The sequence below is a fragment of the Misgurnus anguillicaudatus genome, chromosome 6 (assembly GCF_027580225.2).
Source record: "Misgurnus anguillicaudatus chromosome 6, ASM2758022v2, whole genome shotgun sequence".
NCBI classification, from domain to species: Eukaryota; Metazoa; Chordata; class Actinopteri; order Cypriniformes; family Cobitidae; genus Misgurnus; species Misgurnus anguillicaudatus.
The window spans coordinates 4,558,682-4,583,587 of record NC_073342.2 but is presented as its reverse complement, the minus strand read 5'-3'; the positions used below and the strand labels follow the sequence as shown (position 1 = coordinate 4,583,587).

General features: G+C 40.0%; 1 protein-coding gene and 1 long non-coding RNA gene across 2 annotated transcripts; one reads left to right on the top strand and one right to left on the bottom strand.

Annotated features, from left to right (window-relative positions):
* The first annotated feature begins 405 nt into the window (after positions 1-405).
* Positions 406-24,042, top strand: LOC129428184 (uncharacterized). The gene is made up of 11 exons (XM_073869084.1): positions 406-1,387; positions 3,999-4,220; positions 4,420-5,787; positions 5,883-6,096; positions 6,593-7,177; positions 7,284-7,496; positions 7,586-7,749; positions 19,784-20,155; positions 20,245-20,507; positions 22,339-22,596; positions 22,713-24,042. The coding sequence occupies exons 2-11, from the start codon at positions 3,999-4,001 to the stop codon at positions 24,040-24,042; spliced, it is 4,989 nt and encodes a 1,662-aa protein (XP_073725185.1). The 5' UTR covers positions 406-1,387.
* Positions 9,713-14,434, bottom strand: LOC141364240 (uncharacterized). The gene is made up of 3 exons (XR_012369914.1): positions 12,093-14,434; positions 11,813-11,878; positions 9,713-11,737 (listed from the first exon to the last, which is right to left on the bottom strand). It is a non-coding gene; the product is annotated as an uncharacterized lncRNA (long non-coding RNA).
* Positions 24,043-24,906: the final 864 nt, after the last annotated feature.

Genomic DNA, 24,906 nt, shown 5'->3' with positions numbered 1-24,906 from the left:
CTTTTTTGTGATCGGCTTGTTGCCTGACCTTCGGGTTTTTTCAGCACAGTCCAGGCCCAGAGCGTGCACGGGGTTGCCCTGTTGTAGTCGTGGCCGTACCCTCCACTAATTGGACTGCTTTAAGAAGTCCTAACAAGTCCTAACCAAGTCCTAACAATTCCTAACAATTCCTAACAAAGTCCTAACAGTTCCTAACAAGTCCTAACAAGTCCTAACAAGGTCCTAACAGTTCCTAACAAATCCGAACAGAGTCCTAACAACAGCGTGGCAAAAGAGCCAATCATATGCTTCAAAAAAATTGCCGCTTCAAGGGGGGCAAAAGAGCCAATTATATGCGTCGAAACAGGTGCCCCGTGCAAACAGTGTTCTGATAGGTTACTGACGGAGACGATGTTACAGTTCATCCTCAGGTAACTGTATTTAATACCGTCGGCGAATATCTCTAGACACTAAAAGTAAGTAGAACTTACTAAATTATCTGAATATAATTATAAATCACTGAAGTGAAATCGTAAAAGTATTTGTTGTTTTTGTAAATAATTCTGCTCTGATAAACGTTGGATGTTTTTCGTGAAGTTTGATAAGACGGTCACAAAACCTTTAGGGATAATGCTAATCGCTATATTAATTATTTTCTTTACTTGACGTTTTTAAGTGTCTTTTGTGTGTCTGTCTTTGGTTCATCAAATTAAACTAGAACAGAGATGCTCAAATTTGTGTCTGTGTCGAGTGTTTATGTCGCTGTTAAGTTTGATAAGACGGTCACAAAACCTTAAGGGATAATGCTAATCGCTATATTAATTATTTTCTTTACTGGACGTTTTTAAGTGTCTTTTGTGTGTCTGTCTTTTGTTCATCAAATTAAACTAGAACAGAGATGCTCAATTTTGTGTCTGTGTCGAGTGTTTATGTCGCTGTTAAGTTTGATAAGACGGTCACAAAACCTTAAGGATAACGCGGTTAATTATTATTTAATATGACATGTATACTATTTTTAACAAAATATGTTGTCAATAGATAGATAGTCACAAAAAATGACTAATATCTAATCTTTTACACCTCATGAGTTCTCATGAAATTAGTACTTTAATTAGTAATATCCTATGAGAATATGTTTTTTGTTATATTTATTTCTAAATTTAAATTGTATGCGTTTTTCATTGTACTGAGTAAGACCATATGCTGTAAACATCTTGTTCTATTCTTTGACCATTTAAGTACAAATCGTTGAAATACCCATTATTACAGTGTAGTAGAGTATTACATTATTATTCATATGATCTTTTTTGTATAATATTAGTCTTTCAGACAAAACACTGGTTACACCACTTGACCATAACGTCTGCAGCAATAGGACAAGAGATCGAAACAGAAAATAGCCATCAAGGTAAACTGAAATGGATATTTTAATATATATTCATGTCATTCATCATATTCTGTATCAAAAAAAACATTTCATAACATCAATGAAGAAACAGGATTGACTTGTGTTGTGATTTTAGTTCAGTTATCATACAATAGAGAGATTGTGAGTAAGAGAGTATCATTTTCCCCATTTCTTTCATCACTAAACTGTTTTGATTACATTTTTTAATAACCGACAACCATCAGGGTGAGTTCATGCCATCTAATGTGATCTTAACAATGTAAATGAAACAGTGTTTCAGAAACTTAAGACTTAAAAAATTCCTGGGCCCGTATGTATAAAACTTCTCAGAAATGCTCTTAAGAATAGTCTTAAGCTATGGCTTAAGTGTCAGAAAATTCTTAGTAAGGAGTAGGAGCAGTCTGAGAATAGGAGACATTTATTAAGAGGCTGAAAGCAACTTTCAGTAAAGTGTAAGACTCATTCTTAAGTGCTGACTTAAGTGCTGCAAACTGAGGACTACAATGATTTAATCCTAAAATGGCCGCCCTTAACCTCTGTATAAGCCAATAGAAAGCCGGCAATGTTATACAGTCACAGCGGCATGTGACACCATACATTCATGAATCATGAAGACATTACAATTATATTAGTATTTAAATATATTAATTTAAATTTGCTTCAAGAAAAGTTTAACAATATTACAAATAAGTACATACATTTATTTTACAAGATTTTGCACCATTTTGATTAAGATTTTAACATGTTAATGAAATAGACAAACGTAGTGCTATTTAAAAAATTAAGATGATGAATCATATCATTTTTATTTCACTGGCAAGGTGTATATAAGAAAATACAAAAGTTTGCAAACACTTAGATAAAAAATACTTTGATGATCAAGCCTGAACAAGATGATCAAGTTAAGCTGGATTTCTCCACTTAAACACAATTGTAATTTTTGCCATCTTGTCACTTTCACATTTGGCTTGCTCATTGCTAATATTGTAACATTATGTTTGGGGTCAGGGTTTTATACTCCATTTGTCATGATTAGAATGAGAACGAACCCAAGCGCAGACAGATGGAAAACAAAGATGACTTTATTAATAAGTAAACAGAGCCCACGTGGGAGCAAAACATTAAACAAGCAACAATAACTAGTACTGACTAACACTAAACTTGACTAGACTTTGACATTAACTAGACTGAACTTGACTAGACAACACAATAACAACATTCAAAGAACTTGGCTTACTAGACTTGGCTTACTAGACTTCACTTCACTTCACTTCACTTCACTTCACTTCACTTCACTTCACTTCACTTCACTTCACTTCACTTCACTTCACTTCACTTCACTTCACTTCACTTCACTTCACTTCACTTCACTTCACTTCACACAGGAACAGATCAGGAACAGAGCTAACGATACCAGACAGAACACAGAGCACAAGGACCTTAAATAGGGGTAAAATAATGAGGGGAACAGGTGACAAGGATTAGTCAATGAAGACAAGAGGATGACAAGGGAGCGGGGATAAAGTGACGAGACAAAAAGGCCACGTACAGGCACACAAAACATGAGTCTATCATGATTCTGCCTCAAGACTAGAATAAAGCAATGACAAGAGGGCAGAATCATGACACTATTAATATCACTTTACATGTAATGATGTCACTGCAATCTTGTAGATACTTCACAATTTTTTAGGTTGATAATGCTATTGTAGTTGTTATTTACATTTTATGGTATTTTATTTACCTGTCATAAACTGTAAAACCAAAAGCGTCTCTACTTAAAAAAAACTTACTTCAATTAGTAACACCTAATAATTAAACATTTTAACTTTATTTATTTCACTTAAACTCAGAAAATGTAAGTTGAAAAAACATTACATTTTTAGGCAATATCAATTATTTGATCCAACTTTAACTTTTTACAGTATATATTATGCAAATTTATATACCTTTAAGTATGCTGTCTTGATAATCCCATAAAAAATCTCGGTACTGTGCAAGCACTTGAATAAGTTTCACTAATATACATCTTATACTGTATATTATATAGTGTAATATAATATACATTGTATAAAAAACCCTATACTCTTTATATTTCATGTTATATTAATTCCTATCTACTGTCTATTTTCTGCTCATTGTACATATAAATAAACTACTTTTAAAGGACTTTGTTTTTAATTATTCTACGCAGAGTTTACCAGAAGTTATGTGATGACCACGAAAGCTGCGTGTTTATGTTGTTACTGCTAAAACCATCCATAGAAATACATTTGAATTAAAGTAATTCTAACACATTCTTTGTTGCTAAGTGCATAAGACCTCTCCAGCTTTCTTAAATAATTTAGGATCTGAGACCTAGTCTTAACACTTAGGAGGCTTTATAAATCAAACTTATGCTTAAGTCTAGGCATAAGAGTAAAATGACATTATTCTTAGAATTTTGACACACTTAAGACTAAAATATTAAGTTAAGACTGTAAAAAACATACAACCTTATATTGTAGCTGCTTAATTTCCTATCTATCTACCTGTCTGTCTGTTTATCTGTCTGTGCATGTAGGCCTACATGTTGCATACTCAGCCTAAATGACTGCCTCTTGCCCTATAGATGCCAAAGCAAGGAAAGCCAGATTCATTCTGGACCGGCGTCATGATGCTGTTTGCCCAGGGGAAATATAAATTTTCCACTGGCCAGAGACCCGGGAGCAGACGTTGGAAGGCAGTGTTAGAGAGGATAAAGAATTGTCCGCTGACCCCTGCATATGGCCTAACGGTCAGAAAAAAAGATATTTTTGGGAAAAATATTCCCTGCAAATGTGGCTACCATGATGTAAGTAATGTCATTGAATCCTTAAACATATGATGTGAGACAACGATGCTGACAAATGCTTCCTTTACAGCTGTTCCCCATGGCTGGTTCTTCGCTGTATGTGCTTGATTCTCCAAATGACTTGTTTTGATGCAGAGTTTTGTGTGATTTAGAGAATAAGAGGATATAGAGAGTAAATACAAAATGTTGTTTCCCCCAGTCAGGACAGCACACAGGGACCGCAGCAGGTCCGCAGCAGACAGGGACCGCAGCAGGTCCACAGCAGACAGGGACCGCAGCAGGTCCACAGCAGACAGGGACCGCAGCAGGTCCACAGCAGACAGGGACCGCAGCAGGTCCACAGCAGACAGGGACCAGTGGTAATACAATGACATGCTCCCTTTGTGCTCAGGAAGTGCTCTCTGACCAGTTTACACAGCATCTGTCAGACTTCCATGTCCAGGAGGAGTGTGAGCACTGTGGCACAAAGGCCATGGGTGCTGTCAGGTTATCAGAGCACCTTGAGAAGTGTCATGTCTTAACCTCACCTTCAGCCCATCCCTCCACTACCCCAGCCCAAGAGATGACACCGACACCAATCGTCTCTCCCCGAGATGCTCCAGCTACAGTCTGCCTCACAGCCCAGGAGACGACACCAACCATCTGTCTCCAAGTTGCTCCTGCTCCTACCCCTCCAACCCTATCTGAGATGGCACCAGCGACTCAGAGTGGCACACCACTTCCATCTTCTCCTGCTTCTGCTCCTCCTCCAGCAGCACCAGGACTACCAGTCCCTCTGCGCTTTCCAGAGGTAAGCCGGGCCAGGTTTTTACCAAAGCCATTCCTCCGGGTCATCAAGCCAGGTGATTTGGAGTGGATTGCCCACATTCTCTATGACGCAAGAGGGCAGCTGAAACAGAATGTCAGGGAAAATTGGCACCACCCCCCAAGCCCAATCAGATCTGTGGCACCTCCAAACCCACATGATTACTTTCGTCAGAGGATGTTCCTGTGGGCACCAATGCGCATGTGGGGCATACCTTTGAAATGTAATCAGTGCAACCGAAAGATGCACCACTCTGGCATTTACACCAAGGTCAGAGAGGTCATTGATGTGGACAGCAAGTACTATTTAATAGGGGGAGATTACCCAAGGTGCAGCCAGTGCAAACTACCTGTCTGTCCTTGGAGTAGTGATATTTTAAAGCAACTGGACCCCTCTAACCGCAACAAATTCCCTGCTGTGTTGACTACACATTTGGCACTGGACAGAAAATGTGTGACACTTTTGCGTCCTAGAACAGCAGGGAATAGCTCCAGTTACCTGCAGCAGGCCTTTCAAGAGGCACACAGTGAGGAGTGGGCCAGGAGATCCTGTGACTATTTCACAGATTGTGAAATTCACAAAAGATCCTGCCTGAAGCAGTCCCAGGCTGTTTATTCCCCGCCACCACCCTTCATTCCCTTGCCCCTGGCCCAGTGGTTTGAGACAGTGCATGCCAACGATGTTGTCGGCCACCTTGATGAACTCAAAGGTGTCATCACTTCAACGTTTGGCAGAATTCTGAAGCTCGATTCCACTAAGAAGGTAAAAGTAAACCTGTATAAGCTTGAGCTCATTTGTTCTTTTAGGGTTTAATAAGAATACATGTGCTAATGATGTATATTCTTTTGTTATAACAGGTGACCAAAAAACTGGCTGGTGGTATTGAGAACACGGCAACATGGATGACCAATGTTGGGAACGAGTATGGTCAGGTCCTCAACTCTGTCCTCACAACCGGCGAGGGGGCTGGACTGGATGACCTGTGCCAAGGGATCGTCCAACGGTACAGGGATGCTGGTGAGCCACAGCCAGCCGCCATCTATGTGGATAGAGACTGTTGCAGTGACAGAGGTGGGTTACCTGTAATTTGGGTTGATGTTTTTTTGCCAAATAATGCAGTTGATGACACTAGAAACCAGTGGCTGCTGGTGACTGCTCTTCTGAGGGGCACAAATTCAAAATATGGGTTTGGAGTGTCATGTGTGTCGCTTGTGGTTTCAAAAAATGTGAACCATGTGCATCACGTGTTTTGTCAAAATAAGTGCCTGCTCCACACGTGTCAAAACCGTTTATGATAAAAGAGACGCTCACATTCACAAAATACACACAAGACACTCCCTTACAGTGAACTTGAGATTATATGAGTATCTGGCAAACACAAGTGTCTTTTTTATAAACCCATAAACCCTGCAGCAGGCACTTATTTTGACAAAACACGTGATGCACATAGATTCACATTCACTCGACCCACCGAACACATATTTTGAAATGACAAACCACACACATGACGAATGCATACATGTTGTGAGGAAATTTTTTTTATTCATGATCTTGTGAATTTACACAGGGGTGAGCCCAGTTCTCCATTGGTTTCGGCCATGGACGTCCACTGTGCGGTTGGATGTGTTCCACTTTATGAGGCGATTCACCAAAGGTCTCATCACGGAACACCATCCACTCTATGGTACGTTCTGCTCCAAATTGTCGAGCTGCATTTTTGAGTGGGATTACCAGGACATCAGTAATCTGAAGGAGGCGAAGCGGTCAGAGCTGAGGCAAAAGCATCAGGGCTATGAGCCAACAGATGCCCAGGTGTTGGCGAGCATCAGCCCTAAAGAACTAGCCAAGCACTGCCGCAGGAAAACCCGGGGAGTGGAGGAGACCCGTGCCCTCATCAAAAGTCTCCTTGACTCCATGTGGAACCTTGTGGACGGCACTGGGCTACACCTTATTAACCACGAGCGCATGTCTGAAGTGTGGAAGGTACAGCAAAAACACCTTGCCTGCATCCAGGATCCACCAGGAGTGCAGCTTTATACTAACATTGGGTCAGGGCTGGAGAAAGGAGACAAGACACTGGATGTTCTAAGATGCGCCAGAGGGTCCTCCTCTTTGGAAAGCTTTCATAAGCACCAGTGTGCTTTCATTCCAGGCATGTTAAAACCTCACACACACACATGGTATATTTTGCTATTGAATGTTGACATAATATTGTTGTAATTTGTTGTAATCAGTGATCCTGTTTTTTGTCTGAGTAGGGTGGAGATGCAATGCATTGCACACTCAGATGTACATGCTTGAGGGTGTGTCAAGGTGGAATTTAAACCGGTCAGCACAAGCACTTTCAATGACTGAGACATCCAGGACAAAGCTGTATGACATTCGTTTGATGTCCAATGTAAATGCGCTCAGCAACAAAGTCTTGGGAAAACCTCTTCTTCCAGAGTTTATCCCCCCTGGGAAACCTACAGGTAAGAAAAGTCTGCTGTTGATGATCAGACCTATACTGTGACATGGTACGCAAGTAAACAATTTTTCCCTTGATGAATATCTATTGCAGGAGAGCGAATTGCTGTTGAATATCTTCTGGCACAATCCAACAGAGGAGATCTTCTGAGCCAGCAGACTGGTAATGCTGACATCCTGCCTGAGATCTTGGATGAAGACCTTGAGGATGAATGTCCTGATGTGACCGTACCACAGGCTCATGACCTCACATTGCAGGTAATATTATGTCAACAGTATATCTGGGGTCTGTTCTTCATACGTGGATTAATCAGTCAGCTGGATTTGATTGTTGTCGATTTGTCTTGATCTTGAATTATTTAGTTCTTCGAAACTCATCCTAGAGTTGCTGTCATAGCAACCGGTCCGTAAGATTAAACCAGCTCGGGAGCAGGCTTATTTCATGTAAACAACATTAGATCGCACCTTTTTAAGCGGATGTGATACGTAAAATCTGTCAGAGTTATGTATTCTCATTATACGAGGGCAATCTGCGTAAGATGTACGATAAATATGAAAAGCATTTCAAATTCAACACATAAAAAAGGATAGATTGAATCTTTTAGCAATGTTATTTAAAAAATATATATAAAAGAAAAATGTTTATGTACTTGTGCATCTTTTTTTGTGGAGCAGCTGTTTTACTTATTCTTAAACGAATGACAAGACAAACATGCTTATGATCACATTCATTTTAAATTTATTTTAGCAATAATAGGTGTTGTGTGTAAATAACTATAGATGCAACATAGTTCCAAGGAAAGATTGTTATTCCGTTTTAAGCCCATTTCGCCACATTGGTTACACCCTACAAACCGAGAACAACTTCCTCTCCCCAGTCTCACTGGCTCTCCCGATAATACAGTTTCCATACACCCTCATACAGTGCTTTAAGAAGCACAAGTGAGGAAGCACCTTTTCTGTATCAAACAGTCAGCAAGTTGTGACTTGGCTTCTGACCAACGCACTTCGATTTTATTAGCATGTAGAAGCTCTTTGACACCACTTTATTTCTAATCTTAATCTCTTCTCTGTGACCTGCTTTGTAGACTGAAGAGCGTTAAACAGGGAATGATTATCAGTAACACAAATAAGTGGAAGATCATTAAGATCAGCTTTACCAGTAGTAAGCAAGAACATAGCAGTGTCAATACCATCTGACAGTGTTGCACCCAGAGGTGTTATTCTACACACAATTTACCTCTAACAAGGTACTATTCGGAACCTCTTAAAAGATTTCTAAACACCCAAGTCTTTGTAACGGACTACGCCACCCTGGGAATTACACCCAGGGAAATATAAATGGGACACAGGTTAGTTCCCACAAAGATTCAGAGGAGACACGAATACAAAAACAACAATACTTTATTTATACAGAAAGTAAAACCACAATTTAATGTAATCTTTAACACAAGACTAGTGAAGCTAGCTTCATTTAAAAACACTGGATTAGGTTCCAGACATCAAAAGTTCAGATCGGATAACAGGGAGAAAGAAAAGCAAATTTCCACTTCACAACACACTTTAAATACAAGTTTCTTTGGGCTCACTTCACCACACGTGTTTCAAAGAAACAAAGTTACACAAACTACTCAGTGAACAATTACAAAAAAATAAATTGAGGTTAACACTCCTCCCTGACCGATCTAACAGTTGAATAAAATAACACAGCTCCACAAAATAACCAAATAAACACACCAACTTGTGAAACCAATATTAAATAAAATAAACAGAAAACAAAAATCACATCATAGTTTAACAAAATACAAAAAGTAAACAAACTAGCATTCATTCCTCACTTAAACCATAATCTATTTACCACACGCACACCCTCTATAATTCACGCACGCACATTAAACGACGTGTCATTCTCACACTATACACACGCTATAAGTCACACACACCTTAACTTAACTCATGCACACGACCACAAATGTACCATACAACCACGCAAACCTCCTCCAGTTGAAACAATACGGGGTAGCGAATGCCCAACTTACAGTTTTTCCCAGTCGCTTTGGTGCATTTCTCACATCACTATTTACATTTGCACAACAGTTAATGCAGTTCTCAAAACAATTAGTGCAAACTGCAAAACCTAGTTGATAACCTGCAAAAGTGTGTCACTTGCTCAAAATGGATAGGTCATTTCAAAAATGCAAGTTTTCATGTCAATGAAAGTGTCAGTGTCATCAAAATGAAAAGTCCTGACACCATTGTTTATGAACAAGATAGTCAAGTGGCTTAGTCATGTTTTCATTATGACAGTTTACTTTATAAATGTTTTCCAATGCAAAAAAGTAAAATCTTGGTGACACTACCTGAAAATACTCAAGACTATACACTTTTCCACAGCTATTTGAAAAATACAATAAAGTTACACATTACTGTATTTAGTGAGGTAACTGAGTACAAGACACTGAATATGTATGTTTCACATTTTCACTGCATATGCTCTTTGCAATTAGGGATGGGATGGTTTGAAAATTTCATATCATGATTATAGTGACCAAAGTTATCACGGTTATCAATATTATCATGGTTTTCTTAAATTGAGATGGAAGTGTTCAAAAAGAACTGATACACACACTGAAAAATTTTAACAAGTTTTATTTTTGAAAATCAGCAAACAACAAATACAATTAGCAGCTATATGCACTTTAAGCATAAACATTAAATCAGGGGTGTCCGGCCTTTTTTTGTGTGGCAATCTACTTTTTTTAGTTAAAAAAAATCCTTGAGTACATGGTGAGACCATATAGCAGAGATGCGGTTTTGATGAAATAAACTGACAACATTATCAGAAGCATTTCTCTCTCGTTCGGTCGATCGATCGCGCGCACATACACCGTACGTGTGGATCAACTCCAGCATGTATGTGCATTCAAATTTCGGAAGTTAGACGACTCCGCTGCAGCGGGCAGGCATAAGATTTATAAAAACACACTTGAGAAGAAATGCTCAACAACTCAAAAAGACTTCTAAGACCATAATGCCAATTTGGCGCTTTGCTTTCCGAAGCTCGTGGAGGCGTGGAGCAGCATACAGTTATTAACTTATAGGCGATCTACCCGCATTGCATTTGCGATCGACTGGTTGTGTTGGACACCCCTGCATTAAATGAACATTAACATGGAGCCCTGAAATGTATGAACCTGTTTTAATGAACAGTAGCTTAAATAAAAACAAATGCACACATAAGCAACGCATTAAAACACAGTGCACCTGTTACTGCATCCGCCACGCCTTCTCGCACAAAAGCTAATGTTGCATGCGAGCGCCTGCGTCAAGCTGATTCTGGCTGGACAGGATTTACCGCGAGTTTTCAAAATCACGGTAATCAAACACGGTTATAATGATAATTACATTTTAAACGATAATACTAACCGTCAGGACATTTTATCATGGTTAATCGTGAAACCGGTAATCGTCCCATCCCTATTTGCAATTCTAATCTGTTCATAGTATTGTGCAAAAGAAAAAAATACATCCTTATTTACAACAAACTTTGGCTGTGCACAACTGTAAAAAACATTGCAGTACATATTGGAACTGAACATACAACAGACATAGTACTGTAATCATTCTTGTACATCCAGACATTCCTCTGTCTGGCCACATCATCTCAAAAATTGTTCAATTTAGGAGACTTTTCGGATAAAAAAAGACTTAAAAAAACTTGAAAATTTTTGTATGTAATGACTGAAGCAATGAAATAAGGACTATTAGTTTTACATGGAATGACTATTCAGCATTCACAAGTATAGTTAATTTTGACTGACATGACAAACAAATGATAATGTTATAAAACAGCAGAGAATTGTATGAAAGCAATTGATGCATGTCCAAAAGCATTTGCAATTTGTTCGAAGGAATGAGAAACTGCTACTATGACGTGCACAAATGACTAAATGTTGTGGAGGTTGAACTAACTGTTGTGCGAATGTAAATAGTGATGTGAGAAATGCACCAAAGCGACTGAGAAAAACTAATACCCTGTCCCACAGTTATTCCCAGGAACAGGCCACTTAATGCGGACGGCACAAATGAAGGGGTGGACCAGGTGTCACAGAAGTAAGCCGCTAGGCAGATACTTAAACAAAAAAATTAGAAAAATAATAATAAAACACCAAGAAGGGGAAGCTGGGCCACCATCCAAATCCGCTACCCAGTGTCATATGGGCATATACCTCCGGAGTGCTTTAAGCTGATAAAAGAAAAAGTACAGCATTAACGATGGAATTTTCATAATCAGCATGCAATAAATCAGTAGCATACCCACCTGATTATTAGAGAGTCGGCACTGCTGACACATCCAGTGATGGATAAACTCCACATGGCATGTATACTATGTAAACAAATAGAGCGCTTACAAACAACAGCTCCTTTATATTAAATAACTCACGATAGTCTACAAACTTGATTAATAGAGTCAGCCTTGCTAACGCCAAAGCACAGCATGATAAATACAGCCCGGAATGAATACTAAGACAAATGAACAAAGCACATACAGTCAACAGCTCGTCTTAAATAAAACAAGTTATTTATCCACTGTGACATACCCAAAATGCAGCAAGTCCACAATCAAATGCTGGTCCCAAACGGCTCAAAAAATCCACTAAGAAAACATTAGGCATTCAACGTCCAAAGTCACAGCAGCAACCACCCGTCAGCCTCAAACAATGCTGGAAACCTTCCTTTTATGCACACCTACACCCATAGCACACCTGTCTCTAATTAAAGCACTTATCATTCAACCCGTCTGGGTAGTGCTGCTACAATCGCAAGGGTTTCTCCTGCCAGCGTGCTTCTTACCACACGTTTGATTTTCTTAGATTGCCAAAACAAAGGGGAACACTTTACTGTTTTTTCCATGAGGACAATTAAAGCCCCTTCCTGTGTACCTCCATCCTGAAGATTGCCTAGTGAGGCATCACTGAAAGCCACTAAACTTAAATCTTCACTGTTTCCCAAGTGTTGGAACTTAAGTGTGACTTTCATTTCATGTATGGACTGAACAGTATCATTCTTAATGTTGGATGCTAGGCTACATGTGTCAAACATTACATTTGGTCTTGTTTGTTTAGCAACTCACAAAATCTGTCCAATTTGGACCGGAGTTGTTATTTTACTTTCTCGTTTAGTGGAGCCTCTCTCTGTACAGCTCGTGCTGCCTGTAAGTGAACTGGTTGTAGGTTTTCAATGTAACTGTGCTGATGCACCTGCACTATACCACCCACAGTAGCAATATTCATACCCACATATGAAAAATTCTCATGCTCTTCACGACCCACGTGAAATACAGATTTAAGTACAGGTATGACATTAGTAACAAAATCCTCTGAACCTGCCCCAAAAAAATCATCCACATGGCATGCCAGTATGCCGGTCACCTCAGACTGCTCATCCTGCCAATAAAACACTGCAGAATCAACCCGTGACATTTTACCCCCACTGTTCAGCATGAGTTCTTTGACCTTGTTGTACCAGTAGAGGGAGGCGTCTGCAAGTCCATACACACATTTCTTTAGTTTCCACAATACATTGTCCACACCTGCTTCTGGTGGGGGACGAATGTAAATGTCTCTTGAGAGTTCCATTCCCTGTAAAAAAGCAGACTTAAAATCCATAGAATTCACTTTCCATTTGTTCTGACAAATAACAACTGACAGCAGCCTGAGTGACTCTGATGCACATGTGGGAGAATCTTTTTGTAATTCATGGATATTGACCTCTTCAAAACCTCTCACCACAAGGCGAGCTTTTGTATCAAAACCATTAGAAGTTTCCTTCAACGTACAGACCCATCTAGTAGAAATACATCTTTGACCCTTAGGGGTGTGCATTGGCATTGTCCTCACAATTCGATTCAATTACGATTCACTAGGTAACGATTCAATTCGATTCTACGATGCATTGCGATGCATCAGAATTTAATTCTACTGTACACAACAAGGCAAATTTTTAACCAGTCAAGTAGTAAAGTCAAGTGCAAATATTCTCAACAAAAACGGAAGCTAAGCAGCTTTAAGACAATGACAATTATATATCTGAGATGAGAATTTTACACACAGTGTAAGTCTTGTCTAGTTTCCCATTAACTTCATAGAATCCGAAATGTGCTCGTATGTCCACTTTCCATGGAAAAGGGTGCGTTTTTATTTACCCGTCTATCACGATCATCTCTCTCCACCTCAGCCATCTTGATTGTTGTTGTTATGCCCCCGAAGGTAATTGAAACTTCACAATTTTATTGTCGAGGCCAGAAAATAAACAGTGGCATAATCGATTATGGCACTTTGCTGCATCGATGCTGAATTGTGCATGCGCGCATTGCGATGCATTGCCGCATCGATTATTGTTGACACCCCTACTTGTCTGTAACCTCTTCGTAAACATTATTATTTTGCCAGTTTTCAGTCTCTTCCTGTTTAGCAGCATCAAAAGAGATGTCTTTGGTAATCAGTACATCAGCATCTGTGTTTTCACATTCATTGAGAAGATCATCAACATATGACATGTCTAAAGCTTCCTTTAGACCCCCCACTGCCATTTGTTTTAAGATACTACACATTGTACCAGTTTTTATATTGCCCTTTTGCTTTTCCTGTTCGGCCTAAAACTCTGTCAGTGTGCTTAGTACCATCATCTCTGTTTGTAAATGTCACTGTCTGACCTGTTCTCAGTTTGACACCAGTAGAACCCAATGTATTAGTACTATCTGTCTCATTAGTTTGTCCTACGTCTTCTCTATCATCTGTTTATGTGTTGTCAGGGAATTGAACATCTCCCTTAACACTCATTTCATCATCTGAATTGTCTGACACATCCGTGTGTATTACGCTTTCATTTTCTTTACTATTTTCAGGATTATCGAGTAGTACAAGTTTATCCTCATCCTCATTAACTTTATTCACCCTGGACTGATGTTCTCTGACAAGAATCCCCCATGTCTGAAAAATACTACAGAGCCATCCTGACCGATAACTACAGCAGGGCCTTTCCACTCTGTACTGTCTCCTGTCTCGTACTTTTCAGCCTGATCTTCTTTTGTAAAGCTCTTCTTATCCTTTCTGAAAATTCCACCTATGTGAATGCTCTTCTGGAAGCTTGCAATGCTGCTAAGTGCTGTCCTACTCTAGTACCAATAGAAGTGCCTTCTAGAGCAGGTAGTTTATCCACCAAAGCGGAGAGAAGATTAGGACTGCAACCAAACACAAGCTGATATGGACTATAACCATGCCATTTTTGCCATTAGAGCCCAGCCTAGAGAAGTCTGCCAACCACACCCGTTTCCTTTTTTCACCTTCAGGAGGATCTCAGTCAGTGTCATGTTGTGTCTCTCCAACAGCACGTTGCTCCAAGGACTGTATCCCGCTGTAGTCTTTATCTCAGTGTTAAATTTTTCTGCCATCTCTCTTAACTCCTCATTGTTAAACTCACCACGTTGTCGGTGTATATTCTTTTCGGGGCACCATGAACACTTATCCACGAGTGAATGAAAGAGTTGACGATCTCCGAGGCTTTTTTTGTTCTCACAATGTTTCCAGCGCTGAAGCGTGTAAAGTGGTCGATGATATGGAGGTACCATACGCCAGGTTCCAGCTCATATAGATCCATTGCCACTGTCTCATTATACTCTGAGGCTAAAGGCAAACCAACAGCAGGCTTGGGCTTGGTCTTGCTGTATCTTTGACATACCTCACAGTCACGGATGATCTCTTGCAGAATAACTTGACAGTCAGGGAACTACACTAACCTTTTCCACTGGTGGCACTTGCGCTACCAACTTTTTCAGTTACTGGCGCAAAATATGATTTGGTCGCACATATTTTTTTCAAATTATATTAAGGCGCTCTGGATAATAATGAACAATAATGAAATGTATTGCATACAGATATGCTTTTTATTTTACTTGCCATCTTTTAAACCACATGCCTTCTTGTTTTCTTAAACGTTGCAGTGTTTCCCACAGATCTGAAATTTACTTGTGGTGGTAGCTGGTGAAAAGGGCAATCATTACCCACTGATAAATAATGGTCTACTATACATGTGACGAAGAACTAATAATGTGTGACACAACACAATACTTTGATTTATTGAAAATTAATATTAATTTCACATTATATTTCATTAATCTAACCACCCCAAACTTTCTTTGCCATTAACAATCTTTCTATTTCTCTCTTGCCAATTTAAAAAGCTTAATCCACTCATTATTTCAGATTTAAAAGTCTAGTTGCTGTCCCGGTGACATGATTGGTTTTAGAAAAGATATGGTTTATTAATAATAAGATTATTTAAAAAATGTGAGAAAGAAAATGCAGCGCGTGGGTGTAACAAGAACCATCGGCATAGAAACCAGAGGCATATGGTCGCAGTGTAGTTCCCTGACAGTCCTTGTCAGTATTTCCAGAGCTGTGGATGAGTCTCTGCAGTTGGTCTGCGCAGGCGTGGCCAAACTGCTTATGATGCTTCAGGAGAACTTTACGCTCCTCTTTTGTAGACATCTTTATTGTGACAACAAGAACTTCACTTTCATTGGTGTCCGCTTCATTATTACCATCTCTAATGTCAACACAATAATCTCCCGAACTAATGAGCTCAAGAGGCACTGGTTGCTTGAACATGACAACTCTGTCATTCTCCATGTCTAAAACTGATCCTGCTTCCTTTAGAGACATTTTACTCAGCAGTAAAGGAATATTAACAGGAACAACTTCCGTTTTAATGTGACATTTTGTTGGTCCGATCTTAGCGGGAAGCTTCACCCTTTTGTTGGGAGTATACCACCTGACCATCACAAAATCTGAACGGTCTGCAGCTTGAAGATTCTGTTTGCAACAGTTTGTTTATTTGACTTTGGCTCAGATCTTTTATATAACTATCCAGCCATTTCTCACCACAAACAGTATGTGTGCATGCTGTGTCAATGATAGCTGATCCCAGTGATTCAGTTAGGAAGATCTCAGAGTCTGTCATGACTTTGGTACACAGTTTAATGTTACACTCTTCCACATTTTCATCTTCTGCTAGCTTTACTTCATTTCTGCGATGAGGACAGTCTTTTGGCCAATGGTACGTGTCTGACAAATGACGCATTTTGTTCGCTTACTACACTGGTTTTTCCTCCGAAATCGGCTTCAACGCTGACTTCATGGATGCAAATGTTAAATCCGTGCACGCTGTAAGTGCTAGCTTTCTACTCTTCTCAGACAAGCCGTGTCCAGAAGTTTAAACGCTAACACAGCGTCAGGCATGGTCAGGTACTTCTTCATGCAGTTGTATCTCTGCTCAAAGTCTATGATGTAGTCCGTCATGGACACCACATTTTTTTTAAATCGAGACGAAATTAGAGTATGCTTCATAAGAATATTGCGTCCAGCTTAGCTGCCATAGTTTCCATACCATCGTCTTTGTTCAGATTGTTCGCAGGTATTTCCAAAGTGGTCTCTCTGGCTCGCCCCTCGATCCCTAGTACCACCGCGAGTATCTGCTTCTTCTTGTCCAAGTCCGTAACAAGTCTCCAAATACTAACTTCATTTTTCCAGCACTCGTATGGTTGGGCTTCGTCAAGCTTAGACGGTACTCTGTAGTTGGAAACCATCCTCTGCTACCATGCAAATAACTATAGATGCAACGTAGATCCAAAGAAAGATTTTATTATTCCGTTTTACGCCCCAAATCCCCCACATGCACTCACACTCTACAGACTGAGAACAACTTCCTCTCCCCAGCCTCACTGACTCTCGCAACTCAGTCTCACTTCTCGTAGACTCTCGCGATAATATATCCCCTCCCACATAGAGTTAACATTATGTACAATAAAGAATATTACTCAATGTGAAATAAGTTTCCATTGAATAAACTCATCTCTGATTTTAGCTTTGTCTTTAGATTGTCAAGTAGGCTTACAATCTCATGCATGAAGGGTTTGCCTAGTCATTTCTATCTATTCTATCTTTAAAACTCTGTCTACAATGATGTTACCCTGTCCCTTTCCTGTGACAAAAATGCCAATAACCAAATAAGTTTTTTTTTGCACATATTTTCACACATCTTTATCTTCTTTACAACAAATTTCTGTGCAGACTCAGCAGATGCAAGACTTTCAGTTAATGTGGCTACTGCTAATATAGTCAGAAATCAGTTATATAAGAAAAACGCAATTTAATTAAACTTATTTAACCACTTGCATATAGTTTCTCTAAATGCATTTCATCTGAGAGCATTTCTTTGCTGTCATGTACATTGTTCACACGGACCGTTGTTCAATGTTCAGGAAGCACATCATAGCGCGTGGTACATTTTGAATTTAGTTGGCGCGATGGCGGAGCAAATATGTCCATAAACGACAGAGAGAGAATGTCTAAAGTTTGGTATCATTACATTATCATTACATTCAGCATCTGAACCGAAAACATCCACTGCTGTTTCACCAAGCGTCGATGAAACAAGGTAACGTAGCTTCCGCTGATTTTAATCCCATACTGTATTTGTAGCGATGTCGTTATGCGGTTTGACTAGATATGATGTTTAGCTTTGATGTTTTTAAGTAGTAAACGTATTCACGTTCAATTGCAGGAGAGTATAGCTTAAAAAAGAACCCCTTCACACACACACGCATGCACTTTACAGGTGTGTGTACCAAAAAACGGCACCACAGTGCAATCATATATGGGCAACTTGTAATCTGACATATTTCGTTCAATAATAATAATCTCTGTTTTATTGGAGTTTAGCATAAGGAAGTTATTCTCTCTCACGCGAGTCAGACCGATCGCGCAGTGCATCACATATGCTTAAACTTTTATGTAGCCACGCAACAATAATTTCAGCATGCATTCACTGTATACAGCGGGACGTGATGTTGTGATTTTTCGAACGGATTCTTAACCTAAAATGCACCGCAATGCAAGTGATGCAAACCAAATGCAGCGTTCTATTGAAAATGAATGTATGTATTTCTGCCGTACCAAAATGCAATGAAGCAACTGAACGTCTGACTGGGGTGTCACTCTTCCTCACACACAAACACAGGTGCACGTGCGTGCGCACACACACAGGTTGTTACCATAGCAAATAGGCTCACCCCAGAAATGATATATTATATGTTAGTAGCCTAATGGTAAATGCTGCAGGTGTAGAAATTTACATAAACCAGATATTTACTTTGATGTCAGGGCTAGATTACAGCATGAAACCTGTTGTGCATATTAATAAATTAAAGTGTTTAATTGTTGGCACTGGCACTTATAAACACTAAATGGGTAAAAATTGAAATAAATAGGCTTATTTTTTGGAGCCAAATACCTCTGTTTTTTCAGAAATAAAAGCCAAATGCTTGAACATTGAACAAGCCAAGTCATTTTCGTTATGCATTATTTGTTTTGGTTGTTTAAAAACACACACAAATCCGATTACTCGATTAATCGATCGATTCAGTGCTAGATTAATCGATTACAAAAAGAAACGATAGCTGCAGCCCTATTGTTATCAAATACAGTTGCATTTTATAATATTTTGATGTAGAATAACATTTACATTCATTTACTGCACATCATACTTCATTTAACACATTATTGGGAACTGCTAAAAGTGTTGGTGTATTATCAACAACTGCACAAAAGAGGGAAAACACCATATTTTAATAAACTACAATTCAAAGTTTATTTATCAGAAATTAAATTGTTGCATTGGCTGTGGGTTTAAGAAAGAGCAACTGCCTCCAGAGATGATCTGTACAATCAATCAGTTTAGAGACATCACTCCTGCTAGCACATTTCATGAAGATACTTAGGTTGATGTTACAAACAGACAAAACAGCATTTAACTGTTTTTAAAAGAGACTTAAAGTACTTTAGGAGCATCAAAGTTTGATTACAATCATTAATTTCTGTCTTTAACATGAATAGTAAAGATATCAAGATTATATTTACTTAAAATATTTTACATTATGTAGGGTGATTTTATGTACAAAAATAGCTTTGACTGGGTTTACAAATTCAGCCTCATAAAAAGTTCACAAAAACCTTTCATTAATACTTTCGCACTGCAAGGGGCAATAAAAGGGCATGTTCTTGGCCATAGTAACAATCGGGCAATCACAGCATGGCTGATCAGTGTCTCTACTATCGACCTGTAAACTAATAGCCAGTTTTTCATTTTTAATGTAGAACAGACACAAGAAGCATTTAAAAGAATATTTATTCTTTATTAATAATTCTGTGTATACTTTTATTAATCACCTCAGCAATTTGGAAGCGGTGGCCAAAGGCCCAGGCCAGATCCCAGATCCCCACTGGAGGAGGGTGATGCATCTGCTGGGCCCGTCCACTACCCACTGGAGGAGGGTGGTGCATCTGCTGGGCCTGTCTACTCCTCATTGGAGAAGGGGGATGCCTCTGCTGGGCAGGTCTACTCCCCATTGGATGAGGGCGATGCCTCTGCTGGGCCCGTCTACTCTCCATTGGAGGAGGGTGATGCCTCTGCTGGGCCCGTCTGCTCCCCATTTGAGGAGAGAGATGCCTCTGCAAGTCCCGTCCACTCCCCAATTGAGAGTGATGCCTCTACCAGGACTGTCCTCGCCCCATTTGAGGAAAGTGGGTTCGTCACTCCAGCTCCGGTAAAGTGGATAATGTTTCACCATTAGAAATGTGGGCTTTTTTATATTTGCCCTTGTACCAGATGTTTATTGGTTTAATTTTGTAACAGGACACCAGGTGTGATGCCAGAGGGATTCCTGGATGGGAGGCAGTTGATGCCTTGGCAGGTTACCTGGTTGGCCTTAACCGAACCATAACAGCACTCTCCAATGCTGAAGTGGCAGAGATTTTGAGGTTATACTCTCATCTAAGTGCCTTTGACAAGACCCCCACCAGTTACTCCCTCAAGAGCAAAAAACAAAATTTGTCAGGACCTTGGAGGGCTTCAAGAAAACGCAGTGGCTCTGCTCCAGGCCAGCAAGCAGCTGAGAGGTATCTACATCTCATATAACTGTATTCCTTAGTATTCATATCAATATTTAAAGAGTTTGGTTCCAAAACGCAATACATCCATTTTGACTAATTTGACTAAAACATGTTTTGTATACCAAGAAAGTGAAAAGATAAAAACCACTATTTTCTGTTACAAACTTTCACATAGCATATTTAGTTTATAATATAAAAAATTCAAATCCATAATTTGATTTTCAAAGATTTATTATAGACGGTTTCAGCAGTAACAACATAAACAAGCGGGTGTCGTGGTCCACACTAGGGCTGTCAATCTTCCTCTATTATCCCATTCGAATTTCATTCATAATTTTTTTTTTTAAATTTGATTTATAATCGATTATTTAATGCTCAAATTTGACTAATTAATATTTACTATACCTATCTACACACGTTGTAAAAATGGGCTTATGCATTGCCAATGCCACTATGAGCTCGTATAGTTGACTTGTTTTAAATTATGTCCATTGCAGTATTACTAATAAACATGTAATTATTTAATAACAGGTGATATCTTTCTTGCTAATTAATGACTAAGCTTAGACACAAAATTAACAAAGTTGTCAACTTTAATGAAAAATGTCATTATCAACGCAGTTCTCTTTGTTCACGTATGAGGGCTGCGTAGATCGCATCATTAGTTATACAATACCTACACACAGCACACACATCCCCTGGCCTCCAATTTCACTATTCTTTTTTCATTTAAACACACCTTAGAGGAAGTGTGATCTTGAACAAGTATTTTGTTACTGGTCGAAAAGACAAACTTATCCAAACAAATTAGCATTAAAGACATTCCCAAAACGGTCGTCCATAGCACTGAGAGCGGTTTTCTCCTGACACTGTCCTCTTCACCTTGGCTGCTTCGTTCTCGTCTTTCTCATAACCTTCCTCCGCAACCGCTATCAGCTCCGCTTTCTCTTTCTCACGTACCTCCTGCTGCTGGTCTTGTTTCAAATGAATTAGCCGATGGAAATGCGGGTCGAGGTAGCTAGCTGTATTTAACAGCATAAATGCGTTAGATAGTGAACACATAAAAAATATTTTTTAATACATTTTTTTTTAAATCCCATTCGAATAGTAGTTTTAACATTCGATTAGTATTATTTTTTTAAATATTCGAATTATATTCGATTACTGAAATTCGTTTCAACAGCCCTAGTCCGCACGTAACTTCCGGTAAACTCCGCTAAGAATAAATTACAACAAAGTTCTTTAAATGTAGTTTATTTATATACAGGCAACACGTAGATTACCTAGGAAACCAAAACATTTGTTATTTTCGACGAGACATTTGTTCAAGAGAGCAGTTTAGCAACTAGTCAGACCATTCGAGTGGCTTATGTTTCTTCCCCGTCTCAGAAAACCACCACAGGTTTATCAGTGCCATCAAAAGTATTATTTTGTTTTTGTTTGTTTGTTGATCACGAAGTACAAAGTAGATGAGGAAAACTAGGATTATGTGTGTATTCAACGCACCGCCATTGTTTCTTTACACTGCGTGGAATGGTGCGCTGTGATTTGTTGAGCGGATTTATTGCATTCTGCAGAAAAGGGGGACTGGTGTTTATCGCATTTTGGGAAAAAGGGAGAAAAGATGACAGAATAACACGACAGTTATTGGATTGTGTGTAAAATTAAGAATTTACTTTTTAATACTGACCTGATACAATACTGTTTTTGGCAGTAACTTTTATTTTATTTTTAAAATGGCGTTTATCGCGTTTTGAAACCAAACTCTTCATAGTTATGTCAATATGTTAACATGCATATATAATAAGCACTATGTGATCTGGTCATCTATTTGCAGATTGTTCATGGTCCATGGTCAGGCTGCTCACAGACCAGACAAGAACCGAATTTCTGAATGTGTTGCTCTCAAGTTGTACAAAGAGTACAAGCAACCCAGAAATAGGCCAAAGGACAATAAAGGGAGGAGATTTGCCATACCCCAGTCCATTGTAATGACCTACTCACACATCAAGCAGCTAGTTGAGTACTGCCAAGAGATCATGAACAGGACTGACCTCGTACTGGTTAATATTAACAACACCACAGTGTCCGACTGGTGAGTTAATCTTTAATATCTTCATAAATTGATTAAATTGCGTATTTGAACAAAAATTTTAAATATTAACACACTGAAAAATTTACTCTTGTGTGTTTTGTTTTCTGTCTCTGCAGGCTGCAAGATTGCTCTAAGACATCAGAACAGGGTTCTTTACTTCAGGGCGTGCGGCTTCCACGGCAGATTGCCGTGGCTAAAGAATCCCTCCTGGAGGTTCGTGACCTACCATCACAGCCAGTTCAGCATGGACACACTCCTTTGGAGTTCCAGGAGCCTGAAAACCGTGAGGGTGAGGCAAAAATCCGCAGGCGAAACAGTTCCAGAACACCTGCTATTCCACACAGTGGAGGGGAAGAAGCAAGTATTGCCCAACACGATGCTGCTTCTTCTCAAAACATCAGTACGGAGGGCTGGTCCTCTGCCAACCAGCCATCCCCAACACAGTACCAGAGCTGGTCTTCCTACCAGGCGCCCCTGGCACACTCTCATGTTTGGTCCTCCACCCACCCACAACCCTCAGCATCCTCCCAGGGCTGGACTGCCACCCAACCACCACCCTCAGCATCCACCCAGGGCTGGTCTGCAACCCACACACAAGCCTCAGCATCCATCCAGGGCTGGTCTACCACCAACCCACCACCCTCAGCATCCTCCCAGGGCTGGCCTGCCACCCAACCACCACAATCAGCATCCTCCCAGGGCTGGTCTGCAACCTACCCACCACCCTCAGCATCCACCCAGGGCTGGTCCTCCAACCAGGGCTTGTCTGCAACCCACCCACCACCCTCAGCATTGACACAGGGCTGGTCCTCCAACCAGGACTGGTCTGCAACCCACCCACCACCCTCAACATCCACCCAGGGCTGGCCTGCCAACGAACCACCACCCTCAGCACTCTCCCAGGGCTGGCCTGCCACCGAACCAACACCCTCAGCATCCACCCAGGGCTGGACTGCCACCAAACCACCACCCTCAGCATCCTCCCAGGACTGGTCTGCAACCCAACCACCACCCTCAGCATCCTCCCAGGGCTGGCCTGCCACCCAACCACCACCCTCAGCGTCCTCCCAGGGCTGGCCTGCCACCCAACCACCACCCTCAGCATCCTCCCAGGGCTGGCCTGCCACCCAACCACCACCCTCAGCATCCACCCAGGGCTGGTCATCCACCTCTTTCTGTCCTGACCAACCTAGGCTCCCTCACCAAGCACTAGATCCCTTTAATCGCCAGCGTGAATGGCGGTTACGCAGGGCAGAACTTGAAAACCAGGAGAGAGTGAGGAAAGGTGAGCCCCCAAAGGTCAGAAAGGCAAAAGAGAGCTATCACTATGAGTGTAAGCTGTGTGGTCAGCCTAAATCAAAGCAAACTGGACACTCACAGGTACGAGGCAAATGGTACTGCCCTGCATCTGGACAGACCCTTGAGGAGTGGAGAAGCTCTTTGTAAATATAAGAAATTCATTCTTTTTTATTTATACTTTTATTAATCATATTTTTTATTTATTTTAATATTTCACAATCACTGTTCAAACCATTTGCTGTTGCAAATGGAAAAAAAAAATTATGGAAAAAAATATTAGTTGCTGATGCAACTATTTCCAAAAAAAAACAAAAAAAAAACACAACTCTTGTGGTGTAATAGCAACACGTCCATCCTTTGGGTGGGAGACTCCAGGTGCAAATCCTGGCAAGAGTGTGCAACTGTTGGCCCAATCAGTATTTAATTAAAAAATAATTTATGACATCATTTAATCTGCATTTTCTACTTTTCTCATAATTATTACTAGATATACCCGCACTCATAATTATCATAACAAAGCATTATTATTCATACCAATCCTATTTGTATCTGTTTTTAAGCCATATTTAATCAATTCATAGCAATTTCTGATGAGGAGCTAGTGTCAGTGGGGGAACCGGCACAGAAGAGGCTGACAAAGGAAAAGTACAACTACACCTGTAAGGTGTGTGGCCAGGACAAAAATAAAAGGACTGGACACACCCAGCTGAAGGGGACTGACCCTGGGTGTCTGGAGAAAGAGTGTATAGTTGCTGTCACTATTACTTGTATCTCTCTATGTCGTTTGTATGTCTGTTACCATTAAGTTTAGGAATTTTATGGAGCCAAGAACAGCCTTGACGTTTTTATGTAATTTCCTCTTGAATACCAGGACAGTGAATGTCATCCATTGAATGTAATTGTTAAAACTATAGCCAGAATTACTTGCAGAATCATTTTACATTTATTCACAAAACCCAACACTCAATGCTCAATTTATAATATGTTTTATTCACTTGTGTTGCACAGATG

Bases quoted from the DNA above. Each gene is read 5' to 3' on its own strand.
- LOC129428184 (XM_073869084.1), top strand. From the start codon at position 3,999: ATGCCAAAGCAAGGAAAGCCAGATTCATTCTGGACCGGCGTCATGATG. The intron at 5,788-5,882 runs GTAAAAGTAAAC...TTGTTATAACAG, and splicing joins AGCTCGATTCCACTAAGAAG to GTGACCAAAAAACTGGCTGG. The intron at 7,497-7,585 runs GTAAGAAAAGTC...TATCTATTGCAG, and splicing joins CCCCCCTGGGAAACCTACAG to GAGAGCGAATTGCTGTTGAA.